This window comes from Xiphophorus hellerii, chromosome 22 (genome assembly GCF_003331165.1).
Source record: "Xiphophorus hellerii strain 12219 chromosome 22, Xiphophorus_hellerii-4.1, whole genome shotgun sequence".
NCBI lineage: Eukaryota > Metazoa > Chordata > Actinopteri > Cyprinodontiformes > Poeciliidae > Xiphophorus > Xiphophorus hellerii.
The window spans coordinates 10,608,470-10,624,220 of record NC_045693.1 but is presented as its reverse complement, the minus strand read 5'-3'; the positions used below and the strand labels follow the sequence as shown (position 1 = coordinate 10,624,220).

The window sequence follows — 15,751 nt, the reverse complement described above, 5'->3', positions numbered from 1 at the left end:
AACGTGAGAAACCTAAAGATTTCTAGTTGCAATCTGACAAATTATGTTTTCAAAGTATCAAAGGGTTGGGTATAAATTAAAACGCATATTTAGAATAAATACAACCACCAGACAGCAACAGAAAAAGGGACAACCCTATAGGAACCACCAATTATCAAGAGAAGCATAACAGAACTTAAAACAACAGTAAATGTCCGGAGAAACAACTTACTGACTAAACGAAATAAATTCAAAGAATAAACAAATTTTAACAAACTTCACATCTATAGTATTGTTAAAACAAGCTGTTACACATATATATGTCCTTTAGAAGAAACCAAATTAAATTGCAGAAGTAGTATGAAATAAAGCAGTTATGAGAGACCTTTTGATGTTATCAGTGTTTACCATCCTTGTGGTGGAACCTGCTTTTCATTGGGGTGAATATTTTTGGCAAATTTTCTCCTATGATAATCTCCAGGCATTATGAATATTTCAGTTCATATTGAGTTTTTCAAACACATTCACACAACTATTCAGTGAAAGCTTTATTTATAATCAATCCTTTTGCCTTTCGTTAGGGGATTTAAAGTTTGAGTTGAGCATACTTCTACATCATACACTGTATGATGTCTACATATAAAAACGCCTCTACTTCCAGTGCTAAAGTTTTAAGATGGAAAAGGTCAGTTTCTGTGCGGAGTGAGAAGTGGTCCTTTAACTTAAGGAATTACACAATTAAAAATCAATGTGGAAATGATTCCAAATTGAAGAATAATAGTATACAATTTGTTTTAGCCAATAAATTAAGGGCATCTATGATGAAGATGCAGCCTTCAGAGAGAGATATGCTGCCACCCAGATAGTGCCTTATTCAGCAAAATCCTTGGCTATGTTGGAGAGAAAATGCCAAATCACATTCTGCACGTTCCATAGCAGCGAAGCTCCGCTGAAAAAGAGTCTGCATACTGAACATACCTGTCGGTACAATTTACAATTACTGTGGAAAACGGATTTCTTGTCTTTCTTTTTTTGTCACGGCTACATACTTCAGCTCAGTAAAACACAATGTTAATATCAGACAAATATACCCAGAATAAACTCCTTTCAATCTGTGCAGATTTGTTTATTAAAATATATACTTCACACACTGAAGCAGATAAATGAATCATCTTTTGGAACAATTACTACTGATTACTTACATAAACTTCAATAAAGTTCTGTGATCAGGTCACTTGAGACGAAAACTAAGCTTCTTTTGGTCATATAAAATGCTATTTGTGGCAACAAACATCATCACTGTAAAATGCACTTGTGGCAATGTTATGGCTAGAGGAGGTTTTCTTTCAATGGGGACAGATAAGATTTTTAGAGTTGATGGATGAAATCAAACCTTACAAAACATGGTTAGGCATTCACTTTCCAACAGGACAACATATCCATGTCTTAGGATGGCATAGTCAAAGTAGACCAAAAGCCTGTTGAGAATTAGTGGCAGGGCTTATTAATTTTTGTTTACCTTCGCTTTCAACCTAATGCAACTGAGTTTGAGGTGATTTGCAATAAGGAAGCTGTAATTGCAACAAAATTGTCTCCGCAAAGTATTGACTCAGGTAGCCTTAATTCCTGTACACTCCACACTTTTCTGGATTTCCATTTATGACAATGTGTGGAAGCTTTGTGTGCTTAATAAAATGCATTGAAGTTTGTGTTTCTAATGTAAGAAAATGGGAAAAAAAAAAAAGTAAATGGTGATAAACACTTTGTCACAGAGGAAGGCATATCCTTTACTCTGACTTGACAGAAACAAGAAACCAAAAAGTCAGTAAATCTGAATCTGGATGAAACATCTGGTTCTGTTTCAGTAAGGAAGCACAGATGAATCAGTTAGATCAGCGAGCCCTGCAGGTGCACCATTTCTTTAATAAATGCCCTTCAGGGGACACAGTTTCTATTTGAGGAGGCTTTTATGCATAGTTTTTGCAAGTCCTGCTTCAATACTTCAGCCTGTGCCTCATGTAGAACAGTGGGACATCAGGAGAGCACTTTACTGCCCCTATCAAGAGCATGATGATGGTAGAGGTCACTTAACCATGAAGCAGACCAAAGTAGTAATAAGCTTGGGCTGCTTTTCATTCAACAACATGAAATAACAGACTGAGACTGAGAAAGTCTTTGTCTTTTTAGATTTTGCTGCTTTTGTCATAATTCATCACAACAAAGTAGCAACATAAAATAAACATGAAAATAACAAATACAGAAACTTCCAGGAGTGAAGCTGCAGCGATGAGAAGCAATAGCTAAAAATAAAGGCCTTTGTTTCATGGAGTAAAAACAGGCTGCTCGTTTAATGTCTGCGCCTCATTAATCCTGATGTTACAAAAGCAGGCCTTGCTCTTTGGATCCGGCATGGTAATATCTCTTTAATGTTGCACTTTTAAATACTGTTTGCTCTGACCACAGCTGGCAAACTAATCTGTTTGCACAGATAATTTGTCATCAGCTCATTGGCTAGAGTCTCTGGTGTTATCCAATCAGTGAATAGACCAAACCTTGGAGGTCATTGTGACTGCAGGACTTGGGTCATCACTATTGACAAATCCATCAGGGACATATATTCTGCTTGTGTAGGAGTCACAACTTTGAAAGTCTCACACATAACCTTTTGCCACCATAGTCCTGGAATGTAAATGTCAGCCCTGATTAGATAAGTCAGTATAACCTAAAACATTAGGTTTCAATTATGGTAAAAACAATAAAATATTACTATATGCTGCTATGATTTAAATTAGACTAGTTAATAATGTTTCATACAGTAGACAAAAACGTTTTAGCCTATCCTGGGTAGCAGTTGTTCATGAATGAGGACATGCAGTGTACGCAGTTTGCACATCATTCCCATGAGATCCTTGGCATTCCCTTAAAGTTTACCTAACACACCACGGTGTCCCATTCCGAGATTCACAGTGGTCAATGGATTTAACACAAGCATGCACACAGCTGTGTTTAAAGGACCCATATGATTAAACTTTGTGGGGGCAGGATACACTGCAGGATAAATAGATACTGCCCCCTGGTGGAGTTTGTAACCACATTTTGTGTAGTATAAATTAGAATGCCACCAAAACGTTCAATTATTTTAGGGATTGAATCCAAAATGTTATAGCTTCACATAAAAATATATTTTAATCCCAAAAAACTAATGAAAAATATATATTTAATACAGGAATGTTATGCAATTGCCATGTTATGTTCCACACATCACAGGGCAGACTGTTGACCTGACACCAAAACCACCCACATAGAAGGTAAGCCACAAAAGGTCGTTGCTAAGGAAGCTGGCTGTTAACCAAGCGCATTTATGTAAAGTTAAGTGAAAGGAAAAAAGTGTGGTAGACAAACTGTTCTCAAACTGTACTGCACAGGGTGTTTATGTGGTATTAAGCACCAGATCTATAACTATTGAATAACTTGGGCATCTATTACAGCTCAGCAGTCACAGGCTGATTGCCTCCATGCCATGCTGCACTGATGCAGTAATTCATGCGAAGCAGACACAACCAAATATTCAGTGTATATACTGTACAGCACATTGCTATACTTTTTAGTAAGTCAGCATTTCCATATTACAAATCCGGTAATGATCTTCCGTAATATTAAATTTTTCAGAAAACTGAATTTTGGGTTTCATGTGGCAAGTCATAATCACGAAAGACTAAAAAAATAAATAAATAAATCACTGAATGTAGCGCATCTTTGAGCTTCACTTTTAAAATTATTTACTGAAACAAATCTATGTTTTATTGAGATGAAGCTGTGGAGTCCACATGGGACATGCAGAAAAATTGACTCAACTTCAAAAAGATTATACTTCTGATAAATTTATTCAATGCCTTTACAAATCCATAAAATGCTATTGTTTGTAAGAAAAGGTATTATGAAAAAGAATGTGAACAGTTGTAATCTTTTAGAAATACATTCCATTTCTTTAAAAAACTATAATGCATTCTAACACTCCAATGAGTAGGACACGATTGTAGAGGGCCTTTTTCCTTTTAAGTGCATTTTCTTCAATTCACAATAAACAAACTGTTTGCAGGATGTTCTACAAATACCTGGTTCATTTTGTAAGACTAATAATAATAATCAAATGAAAGGGGGAAAAGTAAAGACAGACAAATTACATTGTCAAAACTAAAGAAGTAACTTGCAAAAAAATGGTTGGGTGAAGTGAATGTCCTCAAACATATTACAAACTGGTCATCATTGATTTTTCTTCCGGTTTGTGTTATGCTGCTCTTCAAAATTTTGCGTAAACATCCTTTATAAATGTAGAACATGAGGCAACTTCCCTAAGAAACAAGGACCAAGTGTGAATGTAATTTTAAGCATTGAAAGATTAACATTTTTATTCACTGTTTTCCAAATTCAGTCATGATTTTCTTAGCTGTAAATCAGTGTATGATTTTGAATACAACCATATTCTAGGCACGCTTTTCACTTATGCAAGAGTTCCATTGGAAAACAAAACAAAAATCCTCATGAAGCACATGAATGATGAAAAACAAAACTGGTGTAAGTGTGTTTTTAAAGTAGTCTAGAAGCAAAAATGAAGGAGAAAGTTAGATGGTAAGCTGAGTTCAAGGAGAGAAAAAAAGGCAAAAATAAAAAACAAAACAGTATGTGCATAAAACTTAGAAATGGAAAGATTTCACATCCATTAAGGGTGCATATTTATGGAAGGCCTTCATGATGGCAACCTAATTCTCAGGAGACATTCACATTGAGCTATAGCTCCACATTAAATAAGACAGATGGACCAAAGGGCAGAAGACAGGGACTCTGTAAACATGAGGACATTGTGCTTAGAGAATACAGGTGTATCTTGAGGGGATTTAAAGGCGCATCAGATCCAGGTTGGAGCAGACACGGTGTTTGGAGACATGTCGATGTAACATCCCTGGGATGCCGGGATTTGTAAAGATTGGTCACTTAGTGATGCTGGAACATTAATGCTTGAAGACATGTCAGTTGTTCTTGAGGAGATCAACGCATCCTTGCAAAAGAGCCACATTGTTCTGCAGAAATAGAAGAAATTATATGGTTGATCTGAAATAAATGTTTTTTGGTTTGGTTTTTTTACTTTCCAATCATGAATATTTTTAATGTTCAATCTGACATTGTATATGGTGTTTATAAATAGGACAAAATAATCATATGAGAACAGTGACTATTCAATGACTATTCATGGTCCGAGCAAGAGGTTTCAACTACAGACAGCTAGAGAAACGCAGAGGAAAAAAAGGACACTGCTTACCTTGGCATGTTTTATCTCAAGCTCAGCCATTTCTATGAGGTTTTTCCTGAAGGCCACAACTCGTCTGCCCTTGAAGCTCGTGAGTTCTGAAATAGATTGTTGTAGAAAAACCGTTTGCTCAGTGTCAAATATTTTAGAGTTAAAGAAACAACCACAGAACAAGTCTGTGTCCTTGATTAGAGTTGTATCTAATCAAGGACGCAGACTTGAAAATGTTGCAGGGAAGAAGGGAACAGGCTGGTTAAATCTTATTTGTCCCACTGATTCCAGTTTGCTTGTGTACATGATAAATCGTCTTCACACTCCAGTTACTTGTGGAGTACCATAGGGTACAGTGCTTGGGCCACCGATTGCTTTAAAATTTCTGCTGCTATGCTAATGATTTCAGCTTTTAGTTCTTACTCTTCAGACAGACTTTTGTTCTGTTAAGCTGCGACACCTGCTTAATATTTTCCTCTAAATGATGCGATTGGCTTTATCTTTCTATATAAATAAAATGAACTGAATTGCCTCTGAAACACATTAATACACAAACCTTTCTTGGCAGATTCTGACAGCTTGTCAAATTTCTGCAGGGACTGTCGCTGGTGTTCCTCTGCCTGGGGAATGTCCTTGCTCTTCAGTCTGGCTTTATCCAAGGCCTTGTTCGAGTTCTCGTAGTCAACCAATGCTCGGGCTCGCCGGTACAGAAGGTCCTTAAAAATTTTAAACAATTTCACAAGAGAAAAAAAGAAATACATAGAGCATTTAATTAAACACAATTCCAATTAATCTCATTTTAGCTTAGTGTAAAACAGCACTGTGTCCGATGTTTTCAGCTTGGGTTATTTTCTTATTACCTAAGCCAATTTTAAACTTCTACAAATCTTTATTCTTGTCTTGTGTGGTTGCATTAATTTGATTTAGGGAAATCAGAATAAAGGCAGGCTGAATACCAAATTGTTCAGATTTTTATTTGAGAAGATAAATGAATACCTGCATCTTTTTCCTTCTAAACAATTCTAAACTACTTCATATTAGTCTGCCATATACAATGCATTGAACTATGTGAATAAAAGCTAAGTAAATGTGTAATGGAGTAAAATGAAATTATGCATTTTCATTGAGGTCGGAACATCTTACCTTGGCCGCCTGGATGTCCCTCATGTAGTATCTCAGCAGCTCTGTGAGTTTCAGCTCTTGGTCTGATGCTACTCTTCCCTCCACTTTCTACAGATGCATAAAAAAGGCCAAGTTCAGCTTCCATAAATCTCTAGGCAAATTGTAGGCATTCAGATTGTTGTGTGACACAGTTATACTTACTCTTAGTCTCTCAAACAGGTCTGACAGCTTCTCCAGGTTTCTGAAACGAACATAAAAAAAGTCTGAGCAGTAGCACTAAAAACTTATTTTACTATGTGCAAAATAAGTCTATGTATAGCAGTCACATATGTATTAACCTCACTTCTTATTTGGTGTACTGTCTTCAGCACAGAGGCTGTTCAAAGTGGCAGAAATGTGAATGTAATCATCTGCAATATCTGCAAAAGCAAAAATTAAAATTATGCAAACGTAACATCTCAAAGATTTTTTTTTTAGCTATGTTAAAATGATCAAATACTTTTGTGTGAACGCGTCATTTTCTCCGCTTTGGCAGTGGAATCTTTTATTTTGCTGTAGTAGTCTAGCAAAAATGTTTTCTCCTGCTCAAAAAAGTCATCTACTTCCTGTTCAGGAAACAGAAACATAAAATGTTATCTGAGGAAGTCACTATAACACAGCAACTGCCATATAAAAACTAAGCAGTCAATCATCCATGAACTCCACCTTTATTCCTGAGATGAGGACCTCATCTGCAGACTTCACCATGTTTTTGAAGAACCCTCCAAACATCTCCTTGGCATTCTTTCTCCTCACACTGAGCTAAAATAAGAGAATTCAGAAAGTGTTAGAAATGAGTGTGTAGTGGCCAAACTTATGTGTATGATAAAGTCTTCAGAAAATTAAATTAGATAAGGTTTTGGTGTCCATAACTGAGTTATCTTGGCATAGTCATACTTAACAGTAGCCAATGTTTTATTATCTCGCTGCACTCTTCATTACACCACATAAAGTGTCCGAGATTGGCCAGCAAACACAGATAAGTCTAACTGCTGATCGCAGCAGGATGCACGCCATGTGTCACACGTTTCTGGTAAACTCTTCCTTTCTTTCCAACCGACAACTCGGAAAAGGAAGTCAGCAATATGAGAAACTCACATCCTGGTCATACTCTAAGAAAATCTGGAAGTTTCTGTCCTTGCTTAAAACAGGGTGAGAAGACAATCTCTGCAGGAAGACTTCGTGAACTTGAACTGTTTTCTTGAAGACAGCCAGGTATTCACTAGAAAGCGACAAGAAATTATAGAATTTAAAAATATATATGTTTGTGTATTTTAACAGCATTTCATAAAATAATAATATTAAACTCACGCCTCCAACTCCTGCTTCATTTTGGTATATTCCTCTTTAGTCATAGTGGCTTCACCTTCCCCCAGTTTGTGCATCTTATCTCTTGGACTCTCAAAATCCGGCTTGGGGGGAGCTGGAGGGATCTAGAAATGTTTACGTAAGGCATAAGATCACTCAAGGATTCTAACCAAATCAAAAGCACAGTAATAACATGAATGCTTCATAATTTACATGCCAAATATGTACTTCATCTGTGGTACATGCAGTCACCAAAGACAAACTATTATGCAATAACTTCAGTCCCTATTAGACCAACTTACGATCAGACCAGCATAGTCCTCGGTTTCAACCAAAGCATCATGCAGCCAGATGAAATCTTCATGCTGCCTGGGAACAGAAAAGTCTGGCTTCTGGAAGGAACTTAGTGTAGTCTGAGAAAAGGGATAATGTTCTTTGTTAAAAATATTCTTGATAAATTAATTTAATAGAATTAGATTAGAAAAGAAAAGTGCAGCATTTTCATGCTGGGGATTTTTTTTTTTACCTTCGTATGGACTGTGAACTTGACTTTATCCCTTTCACACAGAGCATCAGGAATGTCAATAAGCAGCGAGGTGTCATTGTTCAAGTCTACCGACACAGAGCGCAGCTAAGGAAGAAAATGAAATAACTTGTTAACAAAGATATCCATTTATATTTGTTACATACAGTGATATTTCCAATGTCTATGTCTGTTAATCTTGATGATCATGGATTACAATTACAAGGGAAAAGGCAAAATGAGGCAAAATGAAATGAACTTAAGATTTAGTTGGGACTCCTTTTTGCATATCTGGCCTAAAAATCAAAATAGCCTCTCCATTAACATTGTCAAAGGAGAGGAGCACAGACACTTCTAAATGTCCTCCCACAAGGCTACAGTTAATTTGTATTTTGTAATAAACAGGAGGGAAACACCACCAGGAGACACAGCTTTATCACTAATTGTATATACTTTACTCTGGACATCAAACAATTAGAATTTGCCTTCTCAATATTGCCTTGAGACTCTGGGCTGACAGGGCTTTGGACAACTAAGCAACAGTGCAGTTAATTTTCTCCTTAGCTCAGGTACAATATTCCAGAGGTTTCTCTGGTTCAAGAGTTGATTAACACAAGCGGCATTTCAGTTCAAGCTGTTGTCATAAATATGTCTGTGTGTTGCTCTCAAAGCACCAAGTCTGGCTGAAGTCTGATCCCACCTTTGTTTCACAATCCTTTTAAGTCTAGGTTATCTCCATTGTGTTCTGCCACACTTTTTCCTTCCATCCAACTTTCTATACAGCCAGCTACTTTAGCAATCACCTTTTGTGGCTTACCATTGTTGTGGAAGGTGTCGACAACTCTCAGCTGTACAAGTGTCAAGTCTTCCAAATGATTATGGAGATCACAACAAAACACTTCAACATCAACATTGTTTTTTTTGTGTGTATTGGTTCTACTTTTCTGAAAAGAAAAGTAGAACGTGACCAAGAGTTTTTATTAGTTGTAAGCCATAATAAGTAAAATTAGGAGTAATAAAAACTTCACCTATATTTCATAATGGACTTTCACTTTCAGTAGCCAATTATAATTCTAATTTATTAAGATGCATCTGTAAATGTGTCAGCATCTCTTCAAATCTTCAGTCTGCTGATTTTTGTAGCCCAACAATGCACAAGCTGTTCACAGAAATGCTCTGTTTGCAGACACTAGTTTTGAATGCCAAAAGCTATTTCCCACCATCACCATCCGGTATTGTTGGGTAAGACAAATACAAAAACACACTGTAAAGTGAAATACAAACTAACCTACTGGCTCCAAAAATGAAAAACAGCGCAAGAGACTTGTGACCCCTATTCACAAAGTATATCAGAACGCTAAGAAAAGTAAACATGGTTGCAAAGGGGGGAAAAGAACATGATTAGCAAATATACTATAGCAAATATTTACATCTATTTCAGAATACTGATATAATTTATAGATAGATGTTGCATCACTGTTATCTAGTTTATTTTCTGAAGATGATATCTAGACCCCACACTTGCTGATTCGCTACCTCAACTGTGGGAAACTACTGGTTAGCCAACCACCACCACAGGAGGTGCATAAAATTGTAACACTTCCAAGTACTTCATCCTTAAAGTAAGCAGCAAGCATGGAGGAACTTGCTTGAGCTTAGAAGCAAGGCCCACACCCATTTTGTGCAAATCCAACTGAATTAAGTTAGTTCTTTTGTAAGTGGAAAAACATGCTACTTATTACCAACTTTCATTATTTGACAAAAATGTTTCAGTTGGATACAAAGTGTAACTTCTGGTGCAGCTCGCCATCATTCTTTGATTCTCGAGGAGGAAAGTGTAAAACCCTCATGCCATCTTAGACTTCACTGGTGACACAAGTTAGACGATAGGCAACAATTTTAGGATTACAAAGAGTAAATTCTTTGAGTTGGGCGTTTAGAAAGGTAGCCTGGTATTTTTGCTACTTTACCGCTACTCGGTGTTCACAGCAGGGAAAAACAATAAAAACAGGGGATAAAGTTTTCAGCACTGACATTTTCATGCAATGGGAATCAAAGGTAATCAACTATTTTAACCTACAGACATCCTAATGACATTTCACTCATTGATTAGGCTATCAATATACCGTTGGCGAGTTTTAGCCAGAGGCTAACACCACCAGTCAATAACTTTGCTACGAAAAGAAGCAACCGTTAACATCAGCTAACCGTCTCAAATTACATGTCATTAAGCAGCTACCGTACCTTTTCTTTGTCACTTTCGTCTATGGATGTCATGATAGTGCTCAAATTGACGAAAAAGAGAAAAAAAAGAAGGTCAAACTAAATCAAACTCGATGCAGGAAGCCGTCTTCTAGGTGGCTGCGTTAGCTTCCTAACAAACTGTCAAACAATTTTTCCGCCCCCTTCCTGGTGACGAAAGCTGAAAAATACCGCCTTGATTCAACCTGATTGGTTAGAAATCTGAAACGCTAAAGCTGCAATTGGATGAATACTTTAATCAATCACGTCACATGCTCGCTTCACGAAAACTTTTTTTATTCTAGATAACAATGTTTCAACATTTGAAAACAATAAAAATGAAAAGCAGTGACGTTTGAAAAATATAAGTAACAAAAACTCAAGGAGAGAATGCAATAGTGCTACATTTATTTATTTATTTATTTCGAACAGACTTTAAAACAATCAAAAAGAAAATAAAATAAAATGGGATGAAACAAACTTAAGAAATAAAATATGAAACAAATTATTATGCCCATGTGACATGCAAAATTTTCTGTTCGAAAAGGAGCAGGTAGAAGATACATCTTATAATGTCCTGCCCCTTTCCTACTTGTCAATGTATTTACAATGAACTGTCATAACATCAAAAAGAAAAATTTTTCCATTTTTTTCATCATGTATAACTATACAAATTTATTTTAAGTACTATTTATATCATCAATTACATTATAGCCTATTGGATATTAAACATCTTATACAGCATATTTTGAAATGAGCTCTGCTTTAATCAGCTTTTTAAATTGGTTTACATTTGTAATTTGTTTTAACTCATCATTCAATCCATTCCAGACATTTACTCCACACACAGATAAACAAAAACTCTTCCTGGTTGTTCTAATATGTTGTTTTTTAAAATATCCTTCACCTCTTAGATAATAACCACCCTCTCTGTCAGCAAACATTTCCTGTATACTGTGTGGAAGTTTTTGATGTCTGACCTTAAACATGAATTGTGTAGTTTTAAATGTTACCAGGTCCCAGAATTTCAGTATATTTGATTTAATAAATAACTGGTTTGTGTGTTCCCAGTATCCCACTTTATGTAATATTCGGATGGATTGTTTTTGTAAGAGGTATAATGGCTGTAAATTTGTTTTGTATGTATTCCCCCAGACTTCCACACAATATGTCAGATGTGGTGCAATGAGTGTATTATATAGAATAAACAAAGATTTATAGTCTAGTACGAAGTTAATTCTTCTTATAACAGCAACACTCTTGGCTATTTTAGATTTTACTTGTCCGATGTGTGTTTTCCAGCTGAATTTATTATCTAATGTGACACCCAAGAATTTTATTTCATGTACTTCTTCTAAATTAACACTGTCAATTGATATTTTAATTGGATTATTTTCCTGTTTTTTATTGTTTCCGAATATCATAAATTTGGTTTTATCTAAATTTACAAATAATTTATTGTTTTTGAGCCAATGCTGTAATTTTTCTATTTCTGTGTTGATCACTTTAGAGAGTTGTTGAATGTTTTCTCCGGTACAGAAGATACTTGTATCATCTGCAAATATAATGTATTTTATAAGATTTGATATTTTGACTATGTCATTTATATACAAAATGAACAATTTGGGTCCCAAAACTGATCCCTGCGGAACTCCACAAGTTATGTTGAGTACGTCTGATTTCTGACCATCTAATTCTACAAATTGTTTCCTTTCTCCAATGTAGCTCCTAATCCAGTTTAATGGCACCCCTCTAATGCCATACCTTTCCAGTTTTTTTAATAACATGTCATGATTGATGGTATCAAAAGCTTTTTTGAGATCCAGAAATACACCAATTGCACATTTCTTTTTATCCATATTGTCTATAATTTCTTCTGTAAATGCCATCAGTGCCATCGAAGTTGATCTTTTTTTTCTAAAACCATACTGACAATCAGTCAGAATGTTTTGCTTTTCAATGAAATTATCCAACCTTTTACTAAAAACTTTTTCTAGTATTTTTGAAAATTGACAGAGAAGTGACACTGGTCTATAGTTGCTAATTATATTCTTATCTCCAGATTTAAATAGAGGAATAACCTTCGCTATTTTCATTGCATTTGGAAATGTTCCAGATATGAATGATAAGTTGCAGATGTAAGTTAGAGGATCTGCCACATCATCAATTATCTGTTTTATAAGTGACATGTTAATGTCCTTCCAGTCCATTGATTTTTTATTGTTGCATTGATTTACTATTTCCTTAATTTCAATTTTGTCTACTGGTTTCAGGTACATAGATGATGTATTTTGTTTAATACATATTTCCGATGAATCCACATCCCGTGGGTTTGATTTATTTATTTGTTCTGCTAACGTAGGCCCTACATTTACAAAATATTCATTAAATCCATTTACTATCCCAACTTTTTCATTCAGGGTTTTATCATTATAAATAATATATTTAGGGTGAGTAGTATTAGAAGAATTTTTTCTTATCAAGCTATGTAAAGTTTTCCAAATTCCTTTAATGTTTAGTTTATTATTTTCTAATATTTTAGAATAATAATCTGTTTTGCATTTTCTCATAATAATAGTTAATTTATTTTTATAAGATTTATATTTTTGTTCTGCTTCAACCGTTTTATATTTTATAAATTGTTTATATAGATTATTCTTTTTCTTACATGCATTATGTATGCCTTTTGTAATCCAAGGCTTATGATTGTTTTTTTGCCTGTAATTACAAGTTACAATTGGACAGTTTTTATCATAAAATGCTTTAAATATTTTGGTGAATATGTCAAAAGCCTTATCAATATTTCTTTCTTCATACAACACTTTCCAGTTCTGTGATTGTAAATCGTTTCTTAATGCTCTTATTGAGTCCTCTGATATTATTCTTTTGTAAGTGATGTTTGTGACCTTGTTTATTTTTCTGCAAACATCTTCAAGTATAACAAACACTGGTAGATGGTCACTGATATCATTTATAAGAAGTCCACTTCTCAATTTACTTTCCATATAATTAGTAAATATATTGTCAATCAGGGTTGAACTCTGTGTTGTTATTCTACTTGGTTTAGTAATTAGTGGATATAAACCTAAACTATGTATAGAATCAATAAAGTTAGATGTACTTTTAACCATATGTGGATTCAACATATCAATATTAAAGTCTCCACAGATGAAAATTACCTTTTGATGCATCTTAGCAAACAATGTTTCCATGTAATTTGTAAAGATGTCAGTATCAGATGCCGGTGCTCTGTACACACAGCTGACCATTATATTTTTCTGCTTCTCAAATTGGATTTCAATAGTAATGCATTCCATAACTTCATCAATTGACACTGACATTTTTTCTATCATCTTATATTTTAGATCATTCTTAATGTACAAAGCAACACCTCCACCTTTTTTATTCTTTCTGTTAATGTAATTGAACTCATACCCCTCCAGTGGGAAATCTACTCCCTTCTCAGAGGTGAGCCAGGTTTCTGTTATTGCTATGACGCTAAATGACCTTTTTAGTTGATGTAAATATTCTTTTATTTTGTCATAATTTGCATAAAGGCTACGGCTATTGAAGTGAATAATTGACATTTCTTGATCCGAATTATAGCATTGGCTATAGTTCTCATCAGTATAGTAATGGCAGTTGTCATTCAAATAATCAAGAAAATTGTTGTCGGGGTCAATATCTGTGTCTATGTTCATATGTATATTTTCTTATCATCACTGGTTTTCAGAAAGTTGATCATGGTTACCCGGTTATCCTGTTTCACTGATATTTATCCAACTCTTCAATTTTTCTGATGAACAGTATCTTAGCTTCTTCCGGTGAACCGTTCAATTTGATATAGACTCTGCAGTTTGAGGTCCATGTTGATTGTATTTTCTTTTGTTTCCTGAGAAAACGTGCTTGTCTTGCTATATCTGCGTTTAGTTTGGTTAGATGCTCATTTATATAAACATTGGTTCCCTTTAATTTCCTCCCTTGTTTTAAGAGTTCATTTTTGTGTTTCCTGTTTGTAAATCTCATTACAATAGCTGGTTTAAGTCCTTTGTTTTTTTGTGGAAGTGGATGGCAAGCTTCAATGCCATTATTATCAATGCTGATTCCCTTATTGCTGAAGAATGATATTATCTGTTTTTCAAAAGTTCCTTGATCTTCATCCCTTTCTTCGGTATTATTTGCTTCTGTAACAGCCCGGGCATATGATCGTGGCTTCATTTCCAACCCACTAATTATAACATCATTCATTCGACTGTATTGTTCCAAATCAGCCACACGATGTTCCAGGAAGGCTATTTGCTTGTCTTTCTCTACATTCTGTCTCTTCAATTCTTTAACCTCCCCCATTAAGTTCATTATTAGTTTTTGTTGTTGTGAGATTGTTGCTATCTCACCAGACATGAAATCCAAGGATTTCTTTATCTCCTCAAACTCCTCCTCTGTCGTGGATCGACTTTGCTTCGTATTTCTTTTCGACCTAAACTATGTATAGAATCAATAAAGTTAGATGTACTTTTAACCATATGTGGATTCAACACATATGGTTAAAAGTACAGAGGTACGTATAAATACAGAGGTACGTGAACGTTGCCACCATCGTGTGAATGGCCTTTTACTCTTTGCAAACGGTACAGAGGCGGGGGTTAAAGTTTAAGCTTTGTAACTCAGTAATGTAAGGCATTAGAACTTCTATTTCACATGCAATTATAAATAAATAAATGAATACCCATGATGTGTTCCTATAATAATAATAATATTTTTAAATCATGTACAAAGCTTCAACTAAAAAAGGCCCGAAAAGGTCTAAAGTTACACGGCGCAGCCCACTTCAGTCGTGATATATATTTAATTTCTGAAATCATAAATAAAACAATGAAGAGGTATTAATTAGTTAGTTGTAGGAAGCTACTACACATAATTTTAATTTCTTTAAATCAACATCAACTCTTTGAAGAATATGAGTTGCAAAAACATATAATTTCCTTTTGGGGTCAGTAAAATATTTTTAATGGAATTTGAACGAGTGGTTTAGTGTATTTTCAGAAGTTAGACAAAATGCTGATTTTAACGTAATCGTTCTGTCAGGCTTATATTTGCATTTTTTTCAATTATCATAATTATTAATTTATAACCAAAATTAATTAACCATAAACGTTAGTGTTTATTCTTTCGGAAAACAGTTTCCGAGCATTTGTTTTCAAAATAAATTGACACTCACAAAATAGCGCTTTACGTATTGTTTC

General features: G+C 34.8%; 1 protein-coding gene across 1 annotated transcript; it reads right to left on the bottom strand.

The window, feature by feature from the left end:
• Positions 1-3,844: 3,844 nt before the first annotated feature.
• On the bottom strand, positions 3,845-10,694 carry snx5 (sorting nexin 5). Its single transcript, XM_032553810.1, has 13 exons — positions 10,512-10,694; positions 8,271-8,375; positions 8,047-8,157; positions 7,748-7,869; positions 7,535-7,658; positions 7,103-7,198; positions 6,897-7,002; positions 6,741-6,816; positions 6,599-6,638; positions 6,419-6,505; positions 5,832-5,991; positions 5,297-5,382; positions 3,845-5,057 (listed from the first exon to the last, which is right to left on the bottom strand). Exons 1-13 carry the CDS (start codon positions 10,542-10,544, stop codon positions 5,007-5,009), a joined length of 1,197 nt encoding a protein of 398 aa, XP_032409701.1. The 5' UTR covers positions 10,545-10,694; the 3' UTR covers positions 3,845-5,006.
• Positions 10,695-15,751: the final 5,057 nt, after the last annotated feature.

What these genes read in the sequence shown, in the direction of transcription:
- snx5 (XM_032553810.1), bottom strand. Translation starts at nt 10,544, where the DNA reads ATGACATCCATAGACGAAAGTGACAAAGAAAAG. An exon ending in ATGAAGCAGGAGTTGGAGGC is followed by an intron (nt 7,659 to 7,747) that starts GTGAGTTTAATA and finishes GTCGCTTTCTAG; the next exon opens with TGAATACCTGGCTGTCTTCA. An exon ending in ACCTGTTTGAGAGACTAAGA is followed by an intron (nt 6,506 to 6,598) that starts GTAAGTATAACT and finishes ATGCATCTGTAG; the next exon opens with AAAGTGGAGGGAAGAGTAGC.